Genomic DNA, 20,170 nt, shown 5'->3' with positions numbered 1-20,170 from the left:
ATAAATATTATCATTTCTGCTTGAAACATTGCTGTACAAGCTCAATTTTTAACACCCTGTAAACAAGCCTGCGGAAATAATCCTTCAATTAGCATTTTCTTTCACTAATCCCTTATATTAAGCTCCTCCGAAGATATCTTGAACTGGCACACATTATGATTAATTTCACGTCAGCGACAGTTCCTAGCAACACGTCTACGCTCCCTGATTTTAGTACCGTGGGTCCGAGAAAAAGTTTGCAAGGAAACTATTCTGAAGATGTGTCTCAGCTAACGTGTTGTTCACTGAGATCGGCTGCGAGCTTTTCGAGAGGCTAGCACACTTGTACAGCGCAAAGCCTTCGCACGATGCTCACCTTTGACGCTCAATGATACAAATTCATTTCCAACGAGCAAAAGTTTCTAAAAGGTGATTAGCAATAGTAATGAAATAAGCAGTTTCCAAAATTCGTGCACCTTATAACTTGTGTGTCTAGATTCCTGCGTGCCGCAGGTACTTTGACCTAGTGTAGGCAAGAGCTGCACAAAGCAGGTAACATACGAAACGGCAGAAATAACGTTGCATTTTAAAAGGAAATTCGGGCCGCTTGAAAATGCCCCACAAGAAATATAAGCACCTCCAAAGGCCATGATCTGGGTGAGTTCACCTTGTGCCGCATAACACCGATGCTCAGAAATTGCCTCTGCGAGAAGCACACTAATCCAAGCAGACGACTACTGATGAACTGAAGCGTAACGCCTGGAATCCTTTGAGGGCCTTGGCAATCTGCTCTGATCTTTTGCAGACATGAGAAACCAGAGATACGATGGTTTTGAGCGTGATTGCTTTCGCCACATTGCTCTCCATTGAATATTGCTACGAAGCACTCGTAGCGCTTGTTGCCACATGTGTCAGCGCCGAATACAGCGAAAGTTGGGAATCGGAATCATGAGGCTGTGCTTTGCAATGCATATCACACTGCTGAACATGAAATACAGTATGGTAAGCGGCTTTCGTTAAAATTGTAAGAATATTCGGAAACCAAAGCATACAAAATAGCCTCAAGAGCTACAGCAGGCCGACGTTCTGAAACACAATGGACTGGGGGGGGGGGGGGGGAGATATTTAGGTACATGGAAGACAAGGGAGGAGCAGAAGAAGACAGCCAAGAATACAGGACACCGCTAAAGTGCCCAGTAATCAAGCAGGAAATTGTGCGTACAGCGGTTTAATTGGCATACGGCAATGCATTCTAAAGTTGTCACGAAAATGTTGCTACTTTAATATATATTTGGTAAGTGCGTAACAAGCTTCCTGGAGACCTTACAGGTAGTTTAGCAACACTTTTCACTAAGTGCAGTGCTGTTTGTCGAGGAAATAAGTTACTTTGTAACTTGGTAGTCAGAACTCTGAGACGTTCTTTGTTCGGAAATCTATTTGTGCTTTCATATGTGTAGTCTAATTCGAAAATTCGACAAAGGCAAACACTTCTGTTTTTCGAGGTACTAAGCCGTTTTTTTGTAACTATGTCGTCGGAACTCTGAGGCGTTATTTCTTGGGAGGTTTATTCCTGCTGCCATAGGTGCACTCTGGTTCGGAAATACGACAAAGGCAAACGCATTGCTTTAAAGCACAGAAGTCATAGGGGTAAAGGAAAGTAACCTATCTTGTCGTGGGGAGAGATGCAAACATTAATTGCAATGCCGGAAAAGTATAGCGACGGCTTATTGACAATTGTACCGATATATGAAGTTCCTACATCAGCAACCAATCTTCTTTGCTGGTCCGCATACTGGGTATCATCACCGCTTTCTTTCGTGTAGCGACGCACGTCTCCAGCGCTGCCAACCTGCCCAAGAAGATTAGGTAGAGAGAATACGAGCTATACTGAACGGTGGGATTTTCCCCTGGTCATGCCATCGCTGCAGCCGCTCCGTCGACTACCACGCCGGCGCAACTGCAATACATATTATCAAGGTCTTCAGGGGCCCTTGCAGACATTTACGACGCAGAGGAAACGAATTTAAGATGACGAATACTACGATATTCGCCGCACAGCGCCAGTGGGTACCACTTGGAACACGCAGCTGCAGTAGCTAGGGGTTCTCCTATATAAGGTTCGAAATGCAGGGACTTACTCGGACTCACTAATTTTTGTGTGTGAGACAAACACATGCATCGATGGGCAGTGAGCCCTCAATTTATGAACAAGGCTATGCTTGCAACCTTTTGGTAGCAAAGCTCATCTATGTATAGCAAATTCTGCATTGTGTTACGAGACGGTACAAAAAGAAATCGAAAGAATATACAAACAGTTAAAAAGTTACTCTACCATTGTATGGCGCTTCTAATAGCGATCAATGCTCAGAGACAACTTATTCCTCCTCCTAGAGACTAGTGGAGCTGGTCTTGTGCACTCACTTGTTCTCTATATTTTTTCACGTTTTTTCTTTTTCAAAACAGCTCAAGTGCGACTCAATGTCCATCTACTTTATCTGTTTGCTCCGAGTGGACATAACCATGAGTGGACATAACTGTGAGGGAGATTTTTAGGGCTTTTTTTTGGTGATTTCTGGTGCAGTTCATTTTCTCACTGTTCGCTTTTACTTGAATACTTGATTGGCCTTTTTAGGAAGCAGAAGAGAGAGGTTATGACCAAGTTCTTATTTCGCATTTCCATTTACCAGGAGATATAACTCCGATTTGTGGACTGTACTGCGTAAAAGAAAGTTGTACAGATGCGTTTTCAGTTTGGCACACATAAAAAATGGTTAATAAACTCCACACGTGGGCGTTAACCCTCATTTTCTGGCTTCGCCCCAGGGAAACATTTGTGAAATTGCCAGTGAGTTGCCGCCTGCCTGTTCAACCTCAGGCCATTGATCATTACTTTGTGTTGCGTCATGGTTTCGAGGTCTCGCTTTGGACTACAAAATTTCAACATCTGAAGAAAGGCTGCAGGATTCCGTGTGATATTTGTATGCTGACGGCACTGCTCAGCACCTCGACAAGCCGCATGATGGATCACCATAGAGAACCGCCGCACTCAACGAAGTCCCGGTTCAGATAACAATGCGCCTCGATGCGGAGAGATATATGATGCGAAAGAAGCAGACTGCGCCCTTTTTCTTGGCGAATGTGCACATCTCCGGGAATTATAGTTTGCGGGAGGATTGAGATATGTGATGGCATGGGTATGTATAAAGGGATAGCGGATTGTGACCTGGGTGTGTAAGGCATTGGGCTGCGCAGCGAGGCTGTTTCTCCATGCACAAAGCATAAAAAAAAAGCTCTGGCCGTGGCTCCATCATCTAACATATTGAGAAACGATGCCGCTCTTTTTGTCACCCCTGATTCGATTCCCGCTCGGGGCTGAAGATGTTATTTTTTTTGCATACCATTTGGACTTAATGATGCAAATATTTCTGATAAGTGCGGCTTGATGTTCGGTGCAATTCTCGCCCACGTCTTCAGTTACCGCGGTTTCCAGTCGACGTTATGCAATTGCTGATATTGGCAGCTAAACTATTTCATGTTTGAAAACAACATGCGCTGAATTTATAAACGCTGCTTGATATTGTAGCCGAAAATAGAGGCGACAGCCACTGGCATTTTGTCAATAAGGTGGCCTGGTCTATAAAAAAGATCTTAAGAAGTGACGGCGACTATTCGCAATCTCAAGTGCGGTGAGGTGTGAACTGCACTCAAAGTAGGCAACCATTCGCATCTCTTTCCACGCCCAACTCGCAGGCGAGTACAGCTGTTTGCGTGCTGAGCTGAACCTGAAGCGCTCCATCGGCCATCACCTGGTTCAGTCCTACCTGCCGTCTACGCTCATCGTGGTCGTGTCCTGGGTTTCGTTCTGGCTCGACGTGGACGCCATACCGGCTCGCATCACGCTCGGCGTCACCACACTGCTGACGATATCTTCCGAGAGCTCGGACCACCAGGCCAACCTGGCGCCTGTGTCGTACGTGAAGGCTCTCGACGTGTGGATGGGCACGTGCACCATGTTCGTGTTCGCGGCCGTGCTAGAGTTCACATTCGTGTCGTACTTGGCCCGCCGTAAGCTAATTGTACCGGCGTCCATTGGAGACGTCGAGGCTTCGCAAGACCTTGTACTTGTCGTGGTGAGTACACAACCATAGAATAGCTACTGGTCGGCAGTGTTTACATCAGAGAAGCATAATTATGCTACGCTTGCGTAACCTGAAGCAGCCTATACCGAGGTTATAGTTGCGTTCAACTCAACGCTTAGCCACGCGACCTGAGAGCGAATCACAGTCGCGCCTGATAGTTTCGGCACGCAACAAAAGTTTAGGAAATCGACTACACTCAGGAACGCTTTCATGTGAAGGAAGACCAAAAAAAATATCGACAGACAATTACGATAGTCGGTAATGCGAAGTCTCAGCACAACTGTTCACACTGCAATGACGTGTGTCTGTTTGCGTAGCATGCCCCATGCCAGGAGGTGTTTTAAGCTGCTAGCCTCTAATGTTACTGGAAGATTTACTAGCCACTTTCCGGGATCTTCCCGTGGCAGCACCCTTCCAACTGGTGTTTCGCTCTGCTACTTGTACAACCTCTTATGCAGGCAATGCTGACGATGAAGCGCAACGCAGAAAAACGCGCATATCAGCTGCGCAATAAAGCAAGTATACAGACCCGTAGTTGCCAGCATAATAATCATGGCGGCGGCCTATCTGGAAGAGTCAAATAATTTATAGCAACCAGATGACGGTTTCTCCATCACGTGTTCAAAGCTTACGCAATTTTTTCCTCTGACTTGGTCTTTCCAGGAGGGGCTGTTTGTGGTTGTTTTTGTTTTATGTTTTTAAAGTGACTACCTTATATTGCGCGCGTCAGCAATAAACCTCAGTTGCGAGTTAGCGCTTGTCTGCGTCGTTTACTTTCCGTCCCGTGTGTTCCCTGTGCGCTATTTTTTACATCATGTATTAAATTATATTGCTAATTTTATTGCATTGTCATATATTACAGCAGTCCCGGCGATATAAAAAGTGTACATTATGTAATGCAAGCACTTTTACAGGTTTGTTTGTACTCTTAACCAATGAATTGTGGGGATGCGAGCCCTGCTGCAGGATGACTAACGTAGTCTAGATATGAGAGAAGCCAACAGCCACAGAAACCCATATCCTTCGTGACCTTTCCGCTTCCAGTTGCATGTGCTGCACTTCGCAGTAATAACTCCTGCCCTTACAGACGTATCAATTCATTTGCACCCAAACTTGCGGCACACTGTAGCACACCCAGACTTGGGGCTGAAAGAGAAACTGTCTTGTTCCTAGTAATCGACAAGACCTCGAAACAATGACTATGACATAGAGTATGCATTCCTTCCTGCAGAAAAACAGCGGGTGCTATAAACACATCAACAGTATTACACTACAATTGTCTAAACATATAGTAGTGATGAAACGAAAATTCCCGGCGGCACTTTTTGCTCTGTGATTCTGCTTGCTTGACAACGGGTACGCTATTCGGCACAATTCTTTCGCATTATTTATTCTTGTCCCTCCATTGCATTTATTGTCCCCAGGGCAACAACGACAAAGGTCGGCCCACGTCTCCGTCCATTCCGACGTCCACCCATGTGATTCTGGCGTACAGACACCGCGCCAAGCAGATCGACCAAGTGAGCCGGGTCGCATTCCCCATCGGGTTTTTCCTGTTCAACGCACTCTACTGGCCATACTACATGCTTTAGTTGCTAGTGGTGGCGACAACGACTGCCGCTCCCAACGAGCGCTGCACTCAGAAAACGGCCCCTTGTGACCCGAGAGACAAGAGCCTCCGCAGCGGCGCTTCAAAGACTGCCATTTCCGACAAGCTCGAGGAAGGACGGAACCAGTTCTGCCTCTCTAATTTCTTCTCTTTTTGCGCGTGTATACTATCTTTATTGTTGTCTGTTTAGCCTCTTTATGGCGCTGAGTGTCGCTCCCTTGGTGGCACTGGTGCTCTCTATACCTGGTACGACTGTCTAGTCACTAATCACACTATTTCTTGAGCAAGATGTGTTGCTGGGCAAGTTGGTTGATAGTCATTAAGAGAAAAGCAGTGCTGGCGGACGACGGACAAGGAAAAGAAGCGGACACAAGTGCGCTTAACTACCAACTTTTCCCGAAGAAAACCTAACCGCACCTTTTATACAGAGTCGTTAGTTCAGCGCAGTTTCGTCTCATCCTTATCCATGTCGTCGTACGCCAGCGCTGAATTTCTCAGAATCGCTTTTTCCTATTACGTGCGTGCTGCAGCCGCCCTTCTAAGAAATATTTTACTTCGCACTGTCCATTACCGTTGCTTTAAGCTACACGAATGTACGCACCAAATTTTCCATTGTATGAACTACGTCCGTCGATATTGAGAGCGTTGTTCGAAAACAGCAGAACCTTCAGTACTACTTCTCATTTCGAACAGCGCTGGTACCCATGCCATTGGGAATCAAGACGAAATGAAATCGATCAGAATAGCGAGATGAGAGTCTCAATGTATTCATGAATTCCCTGCTGGCGTCTGTGTCGCAATTCAGGCAAGGAGGAGACACTGTTCTGTGGCAACCTCCTGATCCTCGGCTTAGGTAAGCACAGTTCAAGCGCAGTCCTCTTACGAAATGTGCAAGAGTAAAAATATTCGAAACAGGCCAAGTAAGTTATAATGCCCATTATGTGCTGAGGTACGTATGCTGTCTGCCAAATGGTCGATTGTCTGGATGTGCGACTTGAGCCTAACCATCTCCAAGAATGTCACTGGGGAAGTCATTATTCAGCGCATATTCTGCCCTCAATTTCACGCTGAACCACAGACAGCACTATCTATCTCCAGACTACGTTCACAGTAGGCAGCTGAGAAAACTCCGAAGTTCTATTACACAAATCCTGCTACTCCTCTAGGGAAAATTGTATATGTTCTTGAACTTTTGTAGATTTGACATTCCGGCTTTCATTGATTACCAGAAGCTAAGCTTAGACGGAAACGAAGTGGACGGCACTTTCGCGATTTGCATTTTACAAGTTACTTTTCTATGACTCTGCGACGAACCCGCGCATACCTGCAGGACAGGAAGGCAGTACAGTGTGCTCATTGAATTCGACACGGAACATTACTTCTTTTTTTTTTCCGACACTCACCTGCGCTGGGTTGCTCTTGAATATTGTCACGTAGTGGTGACTGCAGTCCGGCGAAAAGGAAAACTACGAGGATGTCTTCGAAACGGAACTCTTTATTCGGACTGACTTGCGCCTGAAAAGAACTGAATCACTCGGCGGCGGCGTAGGAACAAGCGTGCTCGGCGGTCGTCGAACAGAATGTCCGCCACTGTCGGCCGTGCTCTTTTTAAAGCTGATAGCGAACCTTCGAAATAAAGCATGGAAGTTTCTAGAACTTTCTGTCACAAAGTAGAATGGGCTCCGCCTGGATGCGATCAATCGAGATAATTCTAGGCGCGTCTTGCGTCACAAACGAAGCGATAAAGAGGCGTGCCGGCAGCCTTGAAGCATGAACAAATAAACACAACAAACAAACGCTACAAAGATTCGCGGCAATATGAGCACCAACAGCAGCGTGTTCAGCGGCGCACTGGATATTCAAACCAGTCACGCACAGTGCACTGCTCTTAGGGCTGTCCTAGCGGCACGCTGGTCTACTTACTTTATGAGCAGCCAGCGAATTTCAAAAGACAATTATAAAAGACGCTTGAGCAACGCGTAAGTCCCGGTAGGGACCCCTTAAGGGTTAAGTAAATGAGGAAGATGGAAACTGACTGAAACCTCTCTAGTCTGCTATAGCTAAAGCCACGCCTAGTGAAATGAGCTTCCGGAAGTGTTCGGCATCAGTTTATTCCGAACGAAGACATCCCCGCCGCCGTGATTGCTGCTTTCAGACGACACGACGGCGCTGTAATAATCTTCGGCGCTCTCGATAGAGACGCCCGCAGCCTCATTTCCTCACATGTGAGGGACTGTCCAAAGCACCTATAGGCGGTTATTGGAACTGGGATATTGGCGGTGCGCTACACTCGCTCATGAAAGTTGCTAAAGGACTTCGCGTAGCCGCACCGCAGTTCTAATTGAGGCAGGTATGACGCGTGGTGCATAATTATGGAGGTATGAAATCCGAGCCGCCCTAGAAAACCCGTAGTAATTATTATCTCATAGGAAACGACAGGGGGTTGGAAGACGCGAGTATTTAGTTAACGCGTAGGGCTCCGTAATGTAGCATATTTATTAAAGGAAATGTTACCGGCGACCGCAAGGACGTTCCAATGTACGATATCGGATTTCGTAGTGTTTTTTTTTTATCAAGAGGCCTGTTTAAGTCGTACATGTGACATTATTGCTGAACCACGTTTCATCTATATACCCGCATCTTACACACAAGCAAAGGGCTATCACCGATGTGTACAGCCTTCCTAAGCAGTCAAGACAAGCTGCTGGCATTGTCATTATGACAATGATTCACCCTGGTTCACCCTATGTAATCTGTGCACAGAAGTGCTTTTAAGGCGATAAGGTGCATCAGTGTTGCGAGCTAGAAAATAAGATTATTTAACTCCAGGAGTGAATCGATTCCTTGTGCATGCCCCTTATAAGCGTTTAAGCTGTGTAATATATTGTTCCGTCGTGAGTAAATCTATGAAGATCTCGGACGTGTTCAGGCGTGAAGCTACATCCAACTATCACTTCTGCCCTCCGATGACGGATGACACGTCCTTTTTATTCTTAGATGTCGCGCTACTCTCACCTTGAATCATCACGAATAGCTTTGGTGTGCCTGACACTGGGGCCATGAGCATGAAACTGATCTGCAGCATAAGGTTTGGTATTGCAGCAGATGAATAGATAACAAAACGTCTTGTATTGCGTCATGTGCAACAGTCCTGACGACGCCGTCGAAAGGCAACGCGATTAGCTCATGTACAGGAAAGGTGCTAGGCTGCTTAAGAGACAGAGAGTGATAAGTAATATATCCCAACTGAACTTTCAACGCACCCGTCTTTCTACATTCAGTTATCCTTCGGCTGACATTCGACAACCTGTTGCCCCTAACAGCCAATGTTCTCAATGGATGACATGCTGCAAGAAAGGCTGAGCTCCCGCGTTTGTGGCTGGGACGAATTAATCATCTCTGAAAGACTAACCGCATATAGTGGGAACTGTACATAGCCTGTAAATATTTCCAGAGTGCATAACTTTACTCTAAACGATCTCCTGTATTTCACGTTATCTCGAAGTTAAACAAAGTTGGAGACAAATATATTCTGCTAATAACTGAAGGAGTTGTGCACACACTGTTACTCGACGATTGTGCCTGAAACAACAAATAGCCTGTTTGTCATGTTGTTCACGCATCATGCCCAATTCTGACTTTCAACATCATGTTCTAAAAGGAGGTTTAGCCTACAGGGGAACCTTTAAAAAAATCACATATTACGGGATTAAGCCTCATGCCTCGCGAGCACTGCTCCTTTTTATGCCGTATGTTTTTTCTTATTCTTTCTATCGTTCCAGTCATATCACACCATAGCCATATATTGGTGCCTGTAACATCCCGACGTCACTCACTTCAAGCGTATCACTCTATTTAATTTGCGCTGTGCTTCAAGAGAGTGGTATTTTTCAACGCGTAAAATTGGCATCTGTGCTCAACAACAGTGATCTTCGCAAACGCTGCTGAAAGGAGCCGTAACGTGAATCTTTCAAGCTCACTTCGGCTTCTGTTTGTGAGTTCCGGATCTGGATTGATGCCTTTATTGCTTCTAAGTTTCTTCCTCCATCTTTTGATTTCTGCTTTACGTGATTTGCGGCTGCGGTTCAGAGCTACCGTACATTACTGCCAGAAATTCAGCACCAACGCCTCTAGTTACGCTGGCTGCCGTCACGTGGCGCATGGCTCTGGGATTCAAAAAATGTGCGTTGACGTCATGCATGGCGTAATAAAAACAGGGGATTACAGGGTGGCTACAGAACAGAACGTCAAAAGCTGCTATGATTACCGGCACTAACTGGGCGCTGTCCCGAATTACTGGTAATGCTCACAATGAACAAACAGCAGCATAGTGGTCCTATCTCAGTATCATCAAGCGCATTGAAGCATTTCTTAAATGGCGGTGCTCGATTGGTATCACGTGGCATCATATTTTTGTGCACAGTTTCGTCATGTATAATAAAATAAAATACGGTACGTTCAGGTGGGTTGTCCGATGTTTGCAAAAATATACTCACACGTGCTCAGCAGGACTTCTGCACCATGTCGCAGCACAGAGCCTTCTAATTTGCCAACCATTTTGACTACAGTTTCGTGGTACCAGCCCGGCTCAATATCCGAGGCCATTATGCAGTAAAAATGGTAAGTACAACTTCAGACCTACTTGAGTACAGTAGACTGGCGTCCAAAAAAGACGATTTTCAATTATTCTCATAGAACAGACTACCTAGTGATCTTTAATGTATCGGCTTTAGACGCTCACAGTACGGTCAAGTCTGTTGCGCTCCGCAATACATAATGAACATCAAACGCATCGTGCACCGGCTTTAAATGCAGTATAGGACGTTAAAGCACCTCACTGCGCACACTGCGACACGGTCATCATTATATCGCACAAAACTACAGAATTCCGTATACCTTAGAGGAGCATAGTGATTCGTGATTCTGACAATTATTCTTCCCGAAGAAGTGTTCTAGTGTTTTAGAGGCGAATGCGAAAGTATAATTCCCAAAATCGGAACGCGCTGAAAGATGTTACTGGAGTTTAAAATTCCAGTTTCATTTCTGTGAGTTTCTTTTGCTGTCTTCGGCTTTTCGGGCATGGGATCCATCTAGAGTTTTTTTCACTGCATTGCCGATACCTCTAGCTCTGAAAGGCAGGGCGAGTAATGCGAAGGCAAAATAACTTACGGTCGTTAGGACTAAATGAATGAATTTCGAGAAAGAGCAAATCTAACAGGGGGCAACATAACGTTAGGCGGGTTGAGGAGATTACGAAGTTTGCTTGCAGAATGTGCCCGCGGCTCGCACAAAAACGGGTTCATTGGAGATATGGGAGATGGCTTTTTCCTGCATTGGAAGTAGTGAGGCTATTGATGATGACAGCTTTAACAATGGGGCTCACCTTAAAATGTGTTTCCAGTCAAATGCCAGGCAGCTGGTCCTTCAATCCTGCGAACACTTTATTTTATTGATCAGACCGGCTGCATTGGTTCAGTGACCTTAGCATTAGACAGTTGATCCCAGATTCGCGGGATAGAATCCTTATCGCGAGGAGTGTATTGAATATTTAAATGGGCCCCAATGAAAAACGCTTCTGCGCTATGTGATACTAACGCATGCTAAAGAGCAACAGCAGGGCCAAGTTAATCCGAAGACCACTGGTACACACGATTCTGCTGGCTCCAAGAGCGTTCCATCAAGAATCAAATCAGAATGATTGGAACACCGTTCCGAATATTCTAGGATGACCATATCTCTCGCAGGAACGCATGTATCCTGTGCAAGTGCGACAAGAATGTGCTTATTCACCAGGTGAACTAGAGATATATTTTTAGGTGCGAAACTTTGTTTCGTGCAAAGTAAAATGTACTTCCTTGATGTGACAATGAGGGCTTTAAAGGTGTTTGATAGTGGTCCAACTGTCAATGACTAGCAAATTCATTGTTGGGCTAGTTGGCAGTCGGTACCACACATATTGACTAGAGAAATTCACACACAGGACAGAGAAGGCGACAGAACACACGCTAGACAGCACGCTAGCGTGCTGTCCCGTCGGTTCTTTTTGTCTCTGTCCTTGTGCCTTCCACGCTAGTTGCAATGTCGCAGTCACTAACGAATTCACACCAACTAGCCCAACTGTCTTCCATGATCATACTCCTTTCTAGTACATTGGGCCCTGTCCTTCCCAACTAGCGTGCTGTCCCGTCGGTTCCTTTTGTCTCTGTCCTTGTGCTTTCCACGCTAGTTGCAATGTCGCAGTCACTAACGAATTCACACCAACTAGCCCAACTGTCTTCCATGAAAATTACATGTACTTGAAGAATGCCTAAGCTTTGGCTTCTTCAAGTTGATTTGCCACTCCCTCTTTCTTGCCCTCTGTCCGCCGATCGCTGTTTTTTTTTTCAGATTTCTATGCGTAGAATTGTTGTATACGCACAAAAAATGTTTACTTAGATTTTTTACAGCAGGAGCCGTTATACGTAACCCACCCTGAGCCGTCCCGTGAAAGGTCACCGAAGCCCGTTAAAGGTCACGGAGTGCAAGCAGCCTGGAGAGAAAGATGAGATAACGAATAGAGCGGGGGTGATAGGAGAAATAAGAGACGTAGGAGGAGAAAATGTAGGGTTGTTATTGCCCACAGGCAGAATAAAAGAATGAATAAACAGAGCGACTCCGACCCCTGCTCGCTAAAGAAACAGCGAAGGCTCAGCCCCGCGAGCCGATCTAATCGGTTCTGTGTTTCTCTCTCTCCACGAGCAGCTTCAGCTCCGACGCGAAGTGCTCGATGGGAGGGGGCTGAGTCAGGACTCGCTCTGCGGGTGGTCAGAGAAACAAAAGCACAAACCTAAAAACACGTTCGCGTGGATGCCGCAGCAGCTGCCCTTTGATTAGTCCTCTGAAGAGAAACATGAAAACATATAAAGGAAAGAGGAAGGGAGTCAGACCAGCAGAGCTTTGTCGGGCTTAAAGCCTATACAGAATAAATGAAAGGGATGCTCTTTGAGCTCGTACTCGCAAGGCTCGCTGTCGACAACACACCGTTGTACTCGCCGCTGAGTCAGAAGCCGATCGGTGGTTTAGCCGGACGAGAAACTACCGGCGAGAAGGACCTCGCAGCAGCGAGAGCGCTGCCAGCGAGAAAGCGTAGAGGGCCAACCTTCAGTCACTTTGGCGCAACGGAAGCTAGCTGTCCGTTTTGATTAGTTAAAATGGCCTCATTTTTCTCGTCCACAAGGGATAACGGTTGGTACTACCGGGAACTTTCGCAAAACTCATACGGCAAGCGCTGAGACTGCGGCGTCGGCGCATCCAGGTCGTTAACTGTTCTTAGTGTAATGCAAACTATTGGCGGTTTTAGGTCATCCTCACCATAACTACGTCGAAGGACTGCTTTCATGTTATGAATTGCTTAATTCAGTGTCAAAAATAGCCTAAATCGCATGCAGGAACTCCGAGGACACGTCAGTGAAGTACGTCAGCCTCGATTAAAATTTGGATCCGACAAGAATTATCTACTATGAAGGTGCCTTCAGAGCAATGAAGTTTTAATGTTTGGCTGGAATGTAGCCCAACTAACGGGAGCAAGGGTGCGGTTATATGAATAAACCGGACACATCCCTGGGGTAGTTTTCTTGAATCACCTCAATTGGAACCCATAGTTCATTCCTCTTGCAGACACCAGGACATTTGTGGTAGAGACGACCACACACTTGCCGTGACCTCTCAAATGGCGTGCTCTGCTGTGGGGTAGTTGCTTTTTCCGCTTATTGCTGTACCAGATATAGCCTCCTCAGACATCATAAATAAGCTAAGATTCATAGGAAAGTACGCGATTAGGCCTAGTTGTTTAGCCTTACGATATTTCTATATGACCCCACCATAAGCCGCAACACTAAGACCTGCTACTACTGTGTGGTGAGTTTAACAATGACTCTTCTGTATAGCGGGTAGAGCTGCTCCGTTTCCTCTGTGCTATTTTTGTTGGCGCTGTGCTGCAGTGTCGTATGATACAGCACGGACCAGCATATACCGTTGCCCATGTCCGTACAGTTCACATCATCATCATCATCATTATCATCAGCTTGATTACGCCCGCTGCAGGGCAAAGGCCTGCGAATTTTTCCGCATGGTCAATTGAGAAAACTACGTCACAAAAGTGCTACCAAGAAGCACGGTCAGTAATGGCGATTTTCAATAAATAGTCGCCGTGCTGCTGAGGTGTCGCGAACTAGTAGAAGAAAGATGAGCGCGTGGAAGTGAGTGGCCTCCTCGATTGCCTGAACGCTTGGCCAACATATTCGGACGTTGTTGTCATAGTCTTTGAGCAGTACTATTACAAGACGTCTGCGGGGTAACAAGGGAGAAGAGCTGCTGATGGACGTGCGATTTTTCGGGAGTCAGTAATACGGGAAAGCATGTGTACAGGAGATTTCTCCGTTGCAGCGAAACACTTCCAGGATAATGACAGCCCTTTTTTTATACCCAATCTTCATATCTGAAAAAAAGAAAACATGATTTGTCTGCTGGGAAGGGCCTCTATAGTTACGAGCCACTATAATATGTTAAAAAAACTCTCCAAACACGCGACTAAAGGGCACATTTCTAGCGCACAGAGTTTTGGTCTCTGTACTGCACGCCTTATTACGGCATGCTTGTGTGGTTAAATGTAGCTTTGTAATCAAAGAGAGAAGTGCTGTATTAATTATATATTTCCAACTCCACATCATTCAAATTATTTTTGGACTTTTATGACCCAACGATTCGGTACCGCTGGCGTCACATATATGGGCGGAGGACAAGAGTGGCATAGAATTGCCCTAAAATGATAGCGTGACAGGGCCCTAAAGCTATCACATGCCTTTAATTCACTTTATAAGAAACACGGAGATTAAAAGCACTGTCAAGTTCTGCGAGAAAACGGTACGGTATACGACGACCTCATCGTCGTCGCTTTTCACATGTTCATAGGTTTAGAAATCCATGCTCATTTTACGTATCACATGGTTAAAATTGTTACTTAAACAAAAGCCCCAAAGGACGCACCTTTATCTGTTCAAACTGAGGCGACCGTGATGCCCAAAATGGCTTGTTTTGTGGCAAGCTGTATGCCAAACTGACTACCGCCGCATTTCGCTTACATTACCTCCTTGTTTTGTCATTCACCTGTTCAACAAAAATTTTCAAATTTTGTGTGAGTGATTTTAAATTTTCCCGAAGCACACGTCGACTGCCTACGGCTCTATCTTCGCACCAGCCGTTTTAAAACAGCACACAGCGATTTCTTCGTTGTTTTTTTTTTGTTGACAAATTTTAAAACAAGCGCGATTCAACACAGGCTGACCCCAGGAGCAGTCTTCCGTTGCAGCGCCATATGCAATCAACATAGGTGGCCCCTATACGCCCTGCAAATCGCCAGTACATTTTTAAGCATGAAATGCTTTTAGCTCCCGTTGTCGGCAGTGTGGTGACGACAGCCAACATCCGACCGACAGCCAACATCCGGGCACTGAATTCCACTCATCCGGGGTCTGAATTCCACACATCCAGGAGCTGAAAGGAGAGCACCCGGGCGCCGTACGAGGTTTAACGAGACTCATACGTGATCTGTTAGGGGCTTTGAGAGAGGGCCCCTTAGAGCAAGAGGGGAGCTCCAGGGCGAGAAGGGCTTTGGGCGGATAAAGTGCTTCTGCGCCGTCCCTATGGATGGCGCTGCGGTTCCACACTCACGAATGTAAAACACCGGTCGCTGGGCCTTCAGCTCATGACGTTTCCCCCTTTGGCAGGCAGATGTATACACGCTCGCTGAGTATTCGAACGCGCTGCACATACATTCTTGTCAGGCCTGCGTCTCGTCGTGTCCGCGTACGCTTCTGCATCGTCCTGCATTTCAATGCCGCCACCGTCAGAGCTGCTTAAGCCGAGCAATGGAGCCTGGTGAAAGGAGAGGTAGGAAGCGTCTTGCGGAAAGCGATCGCTTTGCGAGTGATACGCCACAGCAGAAGACTGCTCGCCCCTGCCGACAGCGCCATGATTAGGCGGCCGCTCCCGAAAGCGACAAGGCAGCCACGGTTTGGTGCTGCCTACCTAAGGTGTGGTGTGATGTGGTGTGTTGAACACTAGACCCATTTCAAGATTTTGACTAGTACCATCTACAACCAATGTGTTATGCCCGTAAACATTTTATGCTTACTCTACTCTCGGTTACGGGAGAAGCAGAGTTTTTGCAATGCAATCTTAAAACAGCATGTGGAAAATAAAGCTCTCTCTAGAACTGCAATACTAAGACGTTTCATTAACGTGATTATGGTGCTATGCTGAAAGAGGCGCATACAGAATATAGAAAATGCAGTAGTGCACTTAACTGAAGCAAACGTCTACGCGGCGTATATTGGTACTTTTTTCTCCGGTATGCACGTAGCACTAGTTACGTGCGGTTATTTTATTCTAACTAGAGTAAAGTCACAGCAGGTAACTAGTTCTACGCGTTACATAGAAAAAATTGGTATTTGCCCGCAGATTAAGCACTCAGACCTGCATATGAGGGCTATAATTTAAAGACGTTTGCGAGCAAAATATGCTGCTTATAACTGTAACCAGCGGAGACATTGCACGTAGTGCATTGATAAATTTCGCAACCACTACGTTCGATTAGGGTTCAGCTCCGACAGCGCTGGTACACTTGAACTGCGTTTACGCCCACGCTACTGCCTGTAACGCCGCATCCTGGCCACTTTCACGGCTTCGCTCGTTATTATTCACACAGTTTCTCCGGGTCTAGCACGCCACCCTTCATAGCAAACGACACTTGAAAATGCGTTAGTTCGCAATACCGGCATTGATGCCGCATTGTCTGAACGTCAGCGATGTGCGCAGTTCTCCTGCAGTCAGCATATTTCAACACGGAACATCCTTTATTCAAACATACCACGGTAATCACTCACCGGTGCATGCGCTATAGTTGAGGACGGAAAAATAAATGCTCTGGTGCCGGCAGGTGCAGTGCTGATTGATCGTTTTGCTCTAGTACAAACTGTACGTGTTCCCCGTAAAAATTGCTTTAGCTGCCTTTCCGCGTTCTACTGACACCATGCAGCCTTCAAGAGGCCGCGACGTGCAGTGACTGAGCGGGGTTCAGGAAGCAGCTTGTACACTCGCACAGGATATGAGGCGCACGGCACCGGGGAAACTTGCTACGCCACTGAAGTGTAACCGCTCGCCTCTTAGACCTCAGGTGGTCTGACAAGCAAGGGGGGGAGGGGGGCTGACTCTAAGCAGATGTAAGAATGTTAGAATGGTCCCCTTTGAAACGAAGTGGTTGCAGGTGCTGTGCACGGTCCGTTATCGTCATATTTCACCAACCATTCTGTCAAAGATCAGACTACTATCTATAAATTCGCCATTTTTTACCATACATATTTCATTGCCTTTATGTTTGAAAAATTTTTATTCCTTAATTTGTCTCCTTACGTCGTACTGCTTTCCAGCGACCAAACTTTTAAACTCTTTTTTCTAATGTCCACGGCAGATTTATTCGCATTTTCATTGTTCTTAACCCCACGGCCGCAGGTATAGACTCGCTGTGCCTTTGTGAACATCTGGATAAGAACTGCAACATTCTACTAAAATATGTTCAATTGTTTCTACGGATTTACCGCACCTTCCGCATGTATCATCTTCTTGATTAAATTTCGTTTTGTAGCTTCGCGTTTAAAGGTAGCCTCATCTCGCCTGTTATTGTATGACGCTCCCCCTTGAGTTTTACCTTTATTTGTCTTTTCTATTTATTCATTGCATTAATACAGTCCCTGTGCGTTTAGACCTGTCTTTTAAAGCAATATACTTGTACGTCGTAGTTTTTTTCATACTTATTGATTAGTTTGTTATAGTCTTTTTCCGCCACTAGGAGTCGACGCTTTTTCTGCACACGTATTGAAATACCTTAGCCGCTCACTTGGTATTGTATAGTTTCCTTATGCGTTATTCGTATAATAATTTACTTTGAGCTTCCCTTGATTTGAACGATACGCAGCCCGTGTCCCCCTATACTGTCGCATTTGTAGGTTTGCTGTGTGCGCCTTTTGCTATTATACCAAAAACTCGCTTCTTAATTTCTAGTGCCAGCATACTTTCTTTCCTTAGGCACAAACCGTTTTACAAAACTTAGCCCTGTCCCCATTGTCTTTTACCAAATACCTCGCAGTACAACATGTTTGTTGCACCCTAAGAATTATGTGTAAAATATAGAAACATTTCCTGTGCACCTCGATTAGGGTGACAATTTTCTTCCTTCATAAGAATGCCATTATGACCACTACATTTTCCTTCCTTAGTCTGCTCATCTCCATCATAATAATCTATGCTTCTTTATCACGGCATCTGCTCACCTTTTTGCCCTGGCAGTATTTTCATGTTTTTCTACGTATGTCTGCCTTTACCTTATCACTGAAATCGTTACATGTCAACAAGCATGACTTAATGGCGCTAAAAGTAAATCCTAGCGCGTCTTCTTCTCAGCAAATATTAAGGTGAGCTAGATTTAAATGGTTTTCAGTTGTACTCAATGCTATCGCTGTAAAATTTGCAAGGGATTTAAAAATGCAGCTTGCATTAGAGCTTAAAACTAGTTTTAAATTTTGTATAGCAATTCTAGTTTAGTTTTTATTTTTTTACTAATGTACCTTTTTCTTAAAATCTATTACCCGCAGAGTGCTGCAATTTTCTACGAAAGTTGTAACCAAAGCTTAACACAAGTAGAACATTAATTATGCGCTTCCAACAAAAACTAGACTTGTTTTGTTTATATATTTCTCAAAGCAATAAAATTGCCACACATGATTTTTTTTGTTAAGAAAATGCAAGTATACCTACGCTACTGATTACTGCTCCAGTTATGTAAATGACAGTAATTAATATTTGTGAAAAATTTTGTTTGCTTATGCCTTATAGCTCAAAGAGGTACACAAACCTCTAAAGCATTGTTTTGAGAAAAACGACAAAAGATCCTCTGAGAAGTGTTTTATTCATGCAAAACTACTCTTGGACGAAGAGCTACAGGTGGAGCCCTAGCGGCTGAAAAATGTACAAAGAACAATGCCAGCTTCCAAACAAAAGCCAAAACTTGAGGTACTGATGAAAAAATTCGGAGCATTCAGTTTTTACGAGTATTCGAAACGAGGAGACTACGCCGAGGTGCATTCACTTTTCAGTTCGACATGACGAAGAAAAACGACAAAAAATTATTTTTGAAAGCTCGAATATCCAAACGTAATACATTTTCTGAAAGATGAAAACATTGTGTGTCAGATAAACCCGAAAACTCAAAGTCGAATTTGTTTACAGAACAAAGTCTCCCCATACCTTAAATGCAACTGCGGTAAAGTTGTGGTGGGACTTTGTTCCAGGCTATCAGCTGATAGTACAATATCACCCGCATATAATGAACCAGAGAGCCTCTACTCTACTAAAACCATTTACTCTGATGAGTACGACAGATTATGACGTTGATTACTTTCTTGTCACCTTGTTTTTGTATTTATTATATAAATCATGAAGACCTACGGTGAACACAGAACGCTGCTTTAGTCCTTTGTGCAAGTTTACTATTGTGCCACTTTTTATACCTTACCTTGCCATTTTACTCCAACTATATTAGTGTATTTGCTCTAGATATTCTATAATCTCATGACCGAAGCCTTCCTTTTTAAGTGTGCTCCTCCGGACGCACCACTGATGTCTAGAAAGAATGAATTCCGAGGTCTGTTTTCCGCCTTAGCTATTTCTCTGCATTGGGTAAGCTCGAACAGTATTAGCTGAGCGCCTACAGCTATTGAGCCTGTTCTTATGTTATCCCAGTATCTTCTGACTTTCTATTATATCTGCATATTTAATTTCACTGCCTGCCCTGCCAGCGTGTATGCAACTGATATTACAGCAATAGGTCTGAATGATTTTAGGCTTTTTCTGTCTCCTTTCCCTTCATGGTTCAAATGCATTCTAGTTTGCCGCCAGCTGTCCAGAATTTGCGTAATGAATATGACCATTTCCAATGCTTTCAACAAACCGTTTCAGCTCTTTCAACCAATCTCGTTAATTGGCTATTCCGGCGCGTTTTTACATTTCAGAATATTTCCCCCAGTTTTTTTTTTTTCAGTTATGATTACTCAACTCAAAACACTTTTGCGTTGTGCTATCCTCTGCCGCATATCCACTCAGGGCTATAACACTATGGGCACTCTTATTTGCATCTGCTATAACTGCTGTGCGTTACTTTCCAGCGCCGTTTCCCTCGAACAGTATCCCTCGAAATCCTGACTCAGTTCCTGCTTTCATTCATTCTGTCTGCCCAGACAGCGCACATGGCTCCAGAGTTTTCTTTGCTTGCCATAGTTTCACCGCGAACTTCAGCCATCCAGTGGGCCGTAGACTCCTTTATTTTTCTGTGGGCGAAGTTGTTTTTTTGTTT

The 20,170-nt window shown here is 45.0% G+C and overlaps 1 protein-coding gene across 1 annotated transcript in view; it reads left to right on the top strand.

Annotated features, from left to right (window-relative positions):
- LOC149339228 (glycine receptor subunit alphaZ1-like) overlaps positions 1–10,188 on the top strand; it is a 200,092-nt gene extending 189,904 nt beyond the window's left edge. The window contains exons 7-8 of the mRNA XM_089547996.1: positions 3,730–4,109; positions 5,543–10,188. Of these exons, the coding sequence (XP_089404122.1) occupies positions 3,730–4,109; positions 5,543–5,710 (548 nt within the window). The 3' untranslated portion in view covers positions 5,711–10,188. The remainder of the gene's footprint in view (positions 1–3,729; positions 4,110–5,542) is intronic.
- The last annotated feature ends 9,982 nt before the right edge of the window (positions 10,189–20,170 follow it).

This window comes from Amblyomma mixtum, chromosome 6 (genome assembly GCF_055824585.1).
Source record: "Amblyomma mixtum isolate Tamu chromosome 6, ASM5582458v1, whole genome shotgun sequence".
NCBI classification, from domain to species: Eukaryota; Metazoa; Arthropoda; class Arachnida; order Ixodida; family Ixodidae; genus Amblyomma; species Amblyomma mixtum.
Note: the sequence above shows the minus strand (reverse complement) of the source record. Positions and strands in the feature narration are given on the sequence as shown.